The sequence below is a fragment of the Oncorhynchus mykiss genome, chromosome 4 (assembly GCF_057628025.1).
Source record: "Oncorhynchus mykiss isolate SJ-2025 chromosome 4, ASM5762802v1, whole genome shotgun sequence".
Taxonomy (NCBI): Eukaryota; Metazoa; Chordata; class Actinopteri; order Salmoniformes; family Salmonidae; genus Oncorhynchus; species Oncorhynchus mykiss.
In genome coordinates this window covers 29,966,065-29,976,271 of record NC_143025.1, presented here as the reverse complement: position 1 = coordinate 29,976,271, position 10,207 = coordinate 29,966,065, and the positions used below count along the sequence as shown (strand labels likewise).

The following is a 10,207-nucleotide window of genomic DNA, read 5'->3' as shown; positions in this document are numbered from 1 at the left end:
CACACCAGGTGTGTCTGAGAAATAGAGTACTTTTTCTTAGCTGTGTGCGTGTGCATGTGTGGGCTTGTTTTTGTGTGTGCACGCGTACCTGCGACCTGCGTGCATGTGTGTGTTCTGTGTTTGTGTGTGTGTAAATAGCTTTAGTTTTCATGGTTGTAGATGAACTGGTTTGTGTGCAGGGGGCCGTCTTTGTCCGAGCAGCCGAGAACAACCTTGATTGCGACATTGTCCCAAATGAAAGCAGTCAAATGGAAACCAGACGCTGCGTGAAACCTGGTCACCAACTCGCCATGAGAACAATGTTTTTACAAATTCTCTTTTTCTGTTCCCCTTGGCTACAGTAAGCAGCCTGGGCTTAGCAGACACACACACATGAATATACATACTGTACACACACACACACACACACACACACACACACACACACACAAACAAACAGATGGAAATACCAGGAGGAGGATTGAGTGAGCACACAAACAGAGTGAATAGCAAAACAAACAAGACACACAGCAGGTTAAAGGCAGGCTGACAGTCTCAGTCACACGCTGAACCTTCTAACAACCCCCTTCAGGGACACGTTAAAGAGCATCCCCGTCCCGGAGACGAGCATGAATCTGCACTAATGGCCACTCGCAAGACAACACACACACACGCAACAAACCCAGGAACAGCTGGTACGAGTTACCTAGCTGGTCGGAGGGGATGTTGTTTACCAACATTAGCTGCTAGTGATCGAGAGGTACAGTAAGTGGAGGCGTGGTCCACGTCCTCGACATGAGAATAGACCTTGTCTCAACCGCTCCTAGCGGAAGAAGGGATTTGGGAGGAGGACAGGAAGAGGACAAAAAGACTGGCAATTTGACACACACTCGGAGAGTGTGAACGAGAGAATGTCTGTGTGGATTTAATTGAAGGGGAAGTGTGTGTGTACCCTAAACGTGCGTGTGCATGCGTGATGAATGTGAATGAGTACTGTATGAGTTCTGTGTGTGAAGTCAGAGTATGGGTATAATTAAAGGGAGAAATGGTGTTTGCCCAATAAAAATGGTTCCGCTTAGAGCTCAGACTAGGAAATGAGCTCTGAAACCAAGTGTTCCGCATCCAACACCACATGTAGGAGGCAGACGATGATTGGCTAGAAGCAGCGCTGTGAATAGCAGAGAGAGATGGTCATTGGACATGAGCCTCATTTCACTTTTGAGACACAGTGGGGGATTGGCTGTTTCATTTCTGCCTGTCCCAGACATGAATAGTGTGTGATGTGTGTAGGTTGGAAATACTTTTAGTAGTGACTTCGATAATTTCCCGTTTTCAGTTGTGGCTTTGTGTTTTTGTGTGTGTGTGTGTGTGAGAGAGAGAGAGAGAGAGAGAGAGAGAGAGAGAGAGAGAGCGATGGTTGGCAGGCAGGAGAAGGGGAAAAAGAGAGAAAGAGAGAATGTGTGGGGATAGGGGCTATTCTTACATTGACTGTGCCTTCCATTTGGTTGATGCGGCAATAAGATGTAGGACTGTGTGTCTCATAGGAGTCACTGACAGCACGGTCACACACACCAATACCTGAGCATGAGTTCAGGAACTCAACACAGCATCAAATCCTAATGCGTATGGTCCTTTATGGTGCACATACATCACAGTTGAATACTGCAGACACACCATATCCTCATCCATTCCCTGTCACTTTTCCTGTCACCCCTGGTAGTTCAAGGTTTGGTTTGACCCACAGTCATCCACCCCTCTATTGTCCCACGCCGGGAGGTAGCTTAAGATGAGGGTTCATGCTTTTCTGTCTGTATGTGTGTTTGTGAGAGCGTGTGGGTGCGTCAATAATAAGTTGGTGTATTTCAGTGTTTGTGTATTCTCAACTCCAGTTACAGAGAGTGTGTATTTACAGTGAGAGTGTGTATTTACAGTGAGAGTGTGTATTTACAGTGGGAGTGTGAAATCCCAGCCCAGGCTCTGTCCCTTGATGGTGTTGTAGCCTGTACAGGATGGGAGATGATGATGATGGACACTTGCTGTAAGCTACAGTACCGGTCAAAAGTTTGGACACAACCTACTTATTCAAGGGTTTTTCTTGATTTTTACTATTTTCTACATTGTAGAATAAAACTGAAGACATCAAAACTATGAAATAACACATATGGAATCATGTAGTAACCAAAAAAGTATTTTTTATATTTGAGATTCTTCAAATAGCCACCCTTTGCTTTGATGACAGCTTTGCACACTCTTGGCATTGTCTCAACTTCACCTGGAATGTTTTTCCAACAGTCTTGAAGGAGTTCCCACATATGCTGGGCACTTGTTTTCCTTCACTCTGTGTTCCAACTCATCCCAAACCATCTCAATTGGGTTGTCGGTGATTGTGGATGTCAGGTTATCTGATGCAGCACTCCATCACTCTCCTTCTTGGTCAAATAGCCCTTACACAGCCTGGAGGTGTGTTGGGACATTATCCTATTGAAAAACAAATGAAAGTCCCACTAAGCACAGACCAGATGGGGTGGCATATCACTGCAGAATGCTGTGGTAGCCATGCTGGTTAAGTGTGCTTTGAATTCCAAATAAATCACAGACAGTGTCACCAACAAAGCACTCTCACACCACCTCCTCCATGCTTCACAGTGGGAACCACACATGTGGATATCATCCGTTCACCTACTCTGCGTCTCACAAAGACACGGTGGTTGGAACCAAAAATCTCACATTTGGACTCGACAGACCAAAGGACAGATTTCCACCTGTCTAATGTCCATTGCTTGTGTTTCTTGGCCCAAGCAAGTCTCTTCTTCTTATTGGTGCCCTTTAGTAGTGTTTTTTTTGGCAGCAGTTTGACCATGAAGGCCTGATTCACACCGTCTCCTCTGAACAGTTGATGTTGAGATGTGTCTGTTACTTGAACTCTGTGAAGCATTTATTTGGGCTGCAATTTCTGAGACTGGTAAGTAACTCTAATGAACTTATCCTCTGCAGCAGAGGTAACTCTGGGTCTTCCATTCCTGTGGCGGTCCTCATGAGAGCCAGTTTCATCATAGCGCTTGATGGTTTTTGCGACTGTCATTACTCTTTGCTTATTTGAGCTGTTCTTGCCATAATATGGACTTGGTCTTTTACCAAATAGGGCTATCTTCTGTATACCACCCCTACCTTGTCACAGCACAACTGATTGGCTCAAACGCATTGAGGAAAGAAATTCCACAAATTCACTTTTAACAAGGAACACCTGTTAATCAAAATGCATTCCAGGTGACTACCTCATGAAGCTGGTTGAGAGAATGCCAAGAGTGTGCAAAGCTGTCATCAAGGCAAAGGGCGGCTACTTTGAAGAATCTCAAATATATAAAATATACTTTTTTGGTTACTACATGATTCTATATGTGTTATTTCATAGTTTTTATGTCTTCACTATTATTCTACAATGTAGAAAATAGTCAAAATAAAGAAAAACCCTTGAATGAGTGGGTGTGTCCAAACTTTTGACTGGTACTATATGTGATGATGGTGGTGAAGGGGAGGACAGGAAGGTTTAAGTATATTTTACTGTTCTGAGCACCCCTGTCTTACACACACACACACACACACACACACACACACACACACACACACACACACACACACACACACACACACACACGCGGGTTGGGTTTGTTTTCCATCCTGTCCATGGGCTGTGTGAGGGGAAGTAGGGAGCGACGGGAAAGACGGACCTCCCCAATGCTGCTGTTTAGGTTGGCACGGCAACACGCCTCTCTCTCCACTGATGGGAACAGTCCTGGGACATAAAAGGTTCTCTAATACACTCTGGCCATCCACTTTTTCTGTCTTTTTTTCTTGCTCTTTTCTTCTTGCTGTCTTTTCCCTTTCTCTCACTCTCTTTCTGTCTCCCATCCTTTCTCTCACTCTCTTTCTGCCTCCCATCCTTTCTCTCACTCTCTTTCTGCCTCCCATACTTTCTCTCACTCTCTTTCTGCCTCCCATCCTTTCTCTCACTCTCTTTCTGCCTCCCATCCTTTCTCTCACTCTCTTTCTGCCTCCCATCCATTCTCTCACTCTCTTTCTGCCTCCCATCCTTTCTCTCACTCTCTTTCTGCCTCCCATCCTTTCTCTCACTCTCTTTCTGCCTCCCATCCTTTCTCTCACTCTCTTTCTGCCTCCCATACTTTCTCTCACTCTCTTTCTGCCTCCCATCCTTTCTCTCACTCTCTTTCTGCCTCCCATCCTTTCTCTCACTCTCTTTCTGCCTCCCATCCTTTCTCTCACTCTCTTTCTGCCTCCCATCCTTTCTCTCACTCTCTTTCTGCCTCCCATCCTTTCTCTCACTCTCTTTCTGCCTCCCATCCTTTCTCTCACTCTCTTTCTGCCTCCCATCCTTTCTCTCACTCTCTTTCTGCCTCCCATCCTTTCTCTCACTCTCTTTCTGCCTCCCATACTTTCTCTCACTCTCTTTCTGCCTCCCATCCTTTCTCTCACTCTCTTTCTGCCTCCCATCCTTTCTCTCACTCTCTTTCTGCCTCCCATCCTTTCTCTCACTCTCTTTCTGCCTCCCATCCTTTCTCTCACTCTCTTTCTGCCTCCCATCCTTTCTCTCACGCTCTTTCTGCCTCCCATCCTTTCTCTCACTCTCTTTCTGCCTCCCATCCTTTCTCTCAGTTCATTCCTTGCTCTATCTCTCTCCTAGGCCCTGCTGCAGAGCGCTAGTTACAGGGGGAAGTGGAGCGTGAGGGTGCATGGGTGATGATTAGGCTTGGTTAAGATTATTTCCCCAGTTCCCTCACTGCATTTATGAAATAACTCGAAATTAGCCTGCATTTTTAATTGGAAAACATTCATCAACCCATCGACCCCCTCCACACACACACACACACACACACACACACAGGGCCCTTAACCATGCTGGGGAGATGATCAGAGAAGTCAATAGTGCAGCCTTCTCCGGTTCATCAGATGACATGAAACCCCAGGCTTTAATTAACGGAAATTAAACTGGTCTCTACTGCAGGACACGACCGGTCAGAAGGTTAGGCCATGGTGTGCTTGTGTGTGTGTGTTTTTGTTTGTTTGTCTGTCTGTGTGTGTGTGTGTGTGTGTGTGTGTGTGTGTGTGTGTGTGTGTGTGTGTGTGTGTGTGTGTGTGTGTGTGTGTGTGTGTGTGTGTGTGTGTGTGTGTGTGTGCACGCGCATCACACTCAGCCCACTCCACTTTTTCTGTAGTCATCAGTAATACAAAACAGCCTGTTCCCTTCATCCACAGCGATCCTGTTTTGAAGGTCGACCATTGCAATATCGCTTTAGGTTTTGACCCCAAACGGGGGTTCATCGCTGAACCAGGCCCAATGTGTTGTTTACACCTCCAGACTGACCGTCGGTTTATGGAGTGTGTTAAACCTCAGCTCAGAATTCTTCCTCTGTGTGTTTATGGACAGGACATGCATATCATAAAAGGCTAGTCATAAGTAGTTATAACTACAAGAATGGAGAGGGACACTCGTCCTCTTCTCCTCTCCTCCTACCCACACACTCACTCGCTTACACACACACACACACACACACACACACACACACACACACACACACACACACACACACACACACACACACACACACACACGCTGGCTCCAGAGAACCCCTTTCTGTGACAGTGGCCCCTGGCTCCTGCACACGCATCAGTGCAGGCTGGGGTCACCCTGTCACCCTCTAACACAGGGTTAGTTGAGAGGTCCTGTTGGGCCTCCTGTCCTCTCTACTCCCCCGTGTGTCTCCCCTCTCTGTCCTCTGTGTGCCCCCTGAACCGCTCTCTACTTCCCCCTGACCTTTCTCTCCCATCAACCCCACAGCTACCCACATAGAGGGTAATCCAGTTATATGAAACTACTAATGCATCTGCAGCACTCCTACTGTACAGAGAGCCAGAGACGGGGAGCGTTTGAAGGGGTCTCAATGCTAATGGAAATAGACTAGGGACTGGATGTGTGCTTGTGTCTTCGTGTTCTCCTGTTCCCAGAGTATTCTGGGTTTTACGGTTTATCTGTGTTGTATCTGGCTGCTACTAGAGAGCCTGTTTATATTACGGATTCCAGACAGCGGTGAGAGATGACCTGCCACTCTGTACCCGCTTTCCTTCCCAAACTGTCCCCTCTCCTCCGTGTCTCTCTCTCTCTCCCCCCTCACTCCTACAGCTCTGTTATCAACTACTCGCAACTAGTTATCTCTCACTCGGCTCAAGTTACTCTGTGATTGACTTGTTTTCCCTAACCCCTTACAATTGCATTAAGTACTGCATGAAATGATTAGCATTTGGAATGGAGTTGCTTTTGGGACTTGTGAGAAGATCTAGACAACTTTCAATAGCATTTGTTCCATACGTTTGACAACCCTGGCCTACATTTAGATGGTAGTACAGAGACAATGGAGGTGGTAGTAGTAGGGGAGAGAAACGGATTCTCTGCTGGTACTGAACACTGGACAGTAGAGAAGTGATAGATAGAGGGAATAGATGGGTAGTTCTAGTCCTAGTGGTTGTGTGTGCTCCTCTACTACAGCCCTGATGCCAGATGGAAGCTCTCCCGCCGCTCGGCTTTGCTCTGCGCTGGCCGGGTCATTTCCTGTCAGGAGGCCTGGTGTTAATCAAGCCCTGAGCCAGGGGGAACGCCCTCCAGACCCCCTTTTACTCCCCTAGTACTGCTACCCCTCTCCTCCACAGCCTTTACTGTTCCCCTCGCTTCCCTCTATTGCTACCCCTCTCCTCCTCTCCAATTCCTCACTGGACCAGCAGGCACAATAGGCTCATCTAAGCGCTCGTCCCCACAGACCTTAGGACAGGGATATACAGTATATCAATATCAGTAAACTTGTGACTCATTCAAACACACTATTCCACAGTAATAGCTCCTCTGTTACACTGTTCCTTAGAAATGACAGACAGGGGTCAATCTGTTTCAGCATCGTTGGTGTAGCTGCTTCCAGCTGTGCCCTCAGCAGCGCCTCCCTCAGGTGGAGGAGAGAGAGAGCAGCTGTCAGTTGGTTCTCCCAGCAGCAGCAGTCAGTACCTAGAGAGAGATGAGTGTTCTTCCTGTGCTGTTGCTGTTCCACTACCACAGAGGAAGGGGATCCAGGGACTCTGATAAGCTCTGTTGTGAGTAAATACAGAAAACTGTCTCACCCTCCTCGCTCTCTCTTCAACCCAAGATCTCCACGCTCTCTGTCTTTCTCGGCGCACCCTTTTTCACTTTCGCTCTCGCCGTTTCCGTCTTCTCTCCATTTTGCACAAAAGCACACTCACTTTCTCCCCCTTCTATCACTCTCCCTTTCCCCCCGCTCTGTTATCTGCTCTGAGTGAGCCAGGTCTCTCTCTTGGTCTTCTCCGGTTGTCTGTCTGTCTCCCGCTGGCTCACACACACTCACACACACTCACACACAGGTCAGCTCTGCTCTTTGATGCTGACAGCTGCTTTACGTCTGCCCTCCGTCTATGAGCTCACCCCCTCTCACATCCGCCCGGCTAAACCTCGTTTAAACCCAGGTGAACCTCTCACTTCCGCCCGGCTAAACCCCGTTTAAACCCAGGTGAACCTCTCACTTCCGCCCGGCTAAACCCCGTTTAAACCCAGGTGAACCTCTCACACTGAGAGAGATGGAGAGATAGACGGAGAGAGAGTGAGAGAGAAATGGCGCTATGGATGCGAGAGCTTGGTAGACTTTACTAGGTGAGAGGCACTTTATAGAGGAGCCCTGTCATCTCACAGCTCTCTGTAATATCTGTGGTGTTGTAAGCGTTACTGTATGTGGTGTTAGTTTGTGTGAACAGAGAGTTCTGGAAAGGCCATTTAAGACTATCTAAACTCTGACCTCTGAAAATAAAATACATTAGAAGACACACACACACACACACACATTCCTCCTAATGGGTTATTCAGTCCCTCAGGCTAAACCCCTTAGACGCTTCATACTCTGTAAGACGTATAGATCCCCTCAGCCCTCTCTGACCCTGAAGACTGTCTGCCTGCCTGCCTCTCTCTGACTCCCCTGTTAAAACAACCTCTATTTTTGGCTGTCTTTTAATTTCCTCTGCTCTGTAGAGATAGAAAATCCTAAGAATATCCACTGGAGGGTAGACCTACAGTATGTGTTATGTGTTACGGACTTACGGGATATGTGGTTCTAATTTACTAGTTTCCTGTTGGCTCCCTCTCTCCGCCAGCCCTTCCTCCTCCCTTCTCTCTCTCTCTTCAAGCTCATGACTCCTGAATAGCCCATCACATCACTGTAGTGTTGATTAGTGGTATACAATTCTTGTCAGTCTTTATTGAGCAATGGAACACCTCATTGCATTGTGTTGACAGTGTCACATTAGTTCTGATAGATCATCTAGTGTTGACAATGGACGTTTTATACAGATGTAGGATCTTAATTTGAGCCACTTTGCTATAGCAGGAAAGTAATCCTGCAGCAACAGGAAATCTGAGTTATTATGTGGATTATAATTCATTGGCATTTTTGTAGGGATTGATACATTGTTCATAAGGGAAAATCAAGTGCGAATTTTCAAAGTGGAAATTAAAAACCTCAGAAGCCTTTTGAAACCTTAAATACAATTCACGTTTTACAAGTTATCCTGCACCAGGGTGATCAAATAAAGATCCTGTATTCAAATGTTTATTACAAGATGATGAAGCAATGTACAGATGCTTTTCTGCACAATTCTTGATGATTTAACAAAATAAACATTTTCAGTACAACATATTATGGTTTTCCCATAGTAACACCCCTTAGTTGACATTTAATAATACAAATGTGTGTATTTTTACAGTAACAAACTCTCCAGCTCCATCCCTCTCCTGTCTGGTCAAACCCTCCTTCTCTGTCACATCTGGGTCTCAGGTGGGAACATAGGTCTCCTGTAGGGCCTCCATGCGTCACTGCACTATTCAAGAGCCCCCAACACACACTCCAACACACACTCAACAAGTCCAGAGCCCTTACACACACTCATACATCCCCTCCCTCTTCATATATCCCCTCCCTCTTCATACATCCCCTCCCTACTCATATATCCCCTCGCTCTTCATACATCACCTCCCTCTTCATATATCCCCTCCCTCTTCATACATCCCCTCCCTCTTCATACTTCCTCTCCCTCTTCATACATCCCCTCCCTCTTCGTACATCGCCTCCCTCTTCATACATCCCCTCCCTCTTCATATATCCCCTCCCTCTTCATACATCCCCTCCCTCTTCATACTTCCTCTCCCTCTTCATATATCCCCTCCCTCTTCATACATCCCCTCCCTCTTCATATATCCCCTCCCTCTTCATACATCCCCTCCCTCTTCATATATCCCCTCCCTCTTCATACATCCCCTCCCTCTTCATACATCCCCTCCCTCTTCATACATCCCCTCCCTCTTCATATATCCCCTCCCTCTTCATACTTCCCCTCCCTCTTCATACTTCCTCTCCCTCTTCATACATCCCCTCCCTCTTCATACATCCCCTCCCTCTTCATACATCCCCTCCCTCTTCATACATCCCCTCCCACACTCAGTATGATATACACACTGTAATCTACACTGAGTATACAAAACATGCTCTTTCCATGACATAGACTGACCAGGTGAATCCAGGTGAAAGCTAGGATCCCTTATTGATGCCACTTGTCCGCACAGTGATCAAAACTTGTTTTCTCGTGTCTCTCTCTGTCCCTCTGCAACAGTCATATGGTGAGCAATGTGTTTAGAACATCGAATCGCAATACATTTAGGATCTTGAAAATATAATACCGTGAAGTCTCTGGCAATTCCCAGCCTTATTTATTACTATAACCCTCTGCCCTTAGTTTGTATGGGCCTCACACACACACACATACGTACACACCCACTGTCCAGAGGGCGTAACCCATATCCCATAATGTTTCTGTGTGTGTGTATGTGTGTGTGTCATTGAAGTCAGGTCTATTTAACCCATGGGTGGGGTGAACAGCTCAAGGCTGAATATAATAAGTGAAGAGAGTGGGTACTAGTGGTCACTATGGTAATGAGCTGACCTCACCCGCGCTATAATTGTGTGTATGTGTGTGTGTTTACATACGTGTGTGTACGCACCCATGCCTGTTTGTGTGATGGTGTGCATGCGTGTGTGTAAAAAGTTTGTGCGTGTGAACAAACTGAGGGCTAATGATTGCGCTGGCAGTATGATGACGTTTATTTTCTTTT

The 10,207-nt window shown here is 46.6% G+C and overlaps 1 protein-coding gene across 2 annotated transcripts in view; it reads left to right on the top strand.

Moving 5' to 3' along the window:
- Positions 1–6,921: 6,921 nt before the first annotated feature.
- LOC110521664 (sec1 family domain-containing protein 2-like) overlaps positions 6,922–10,207 on the top strand; it is a 64,717-nt gene continuing 61,431 nt past the window's right edge. For both annotated transcript variants that reach the window (XM_090231822.1, XM_021599399.3), the window contains exon 1: positions 6,922–7,131. In XM_090231822.1, the coding sequence (XP_090087948.1) occupies positions 7,056–7,131 (76 nt within the window). In that variant the 5' untranslated portion in view covers positions 6,922–7,055. The remainder of the gene's footprint in view (positions 7,132–10,207) is intronic.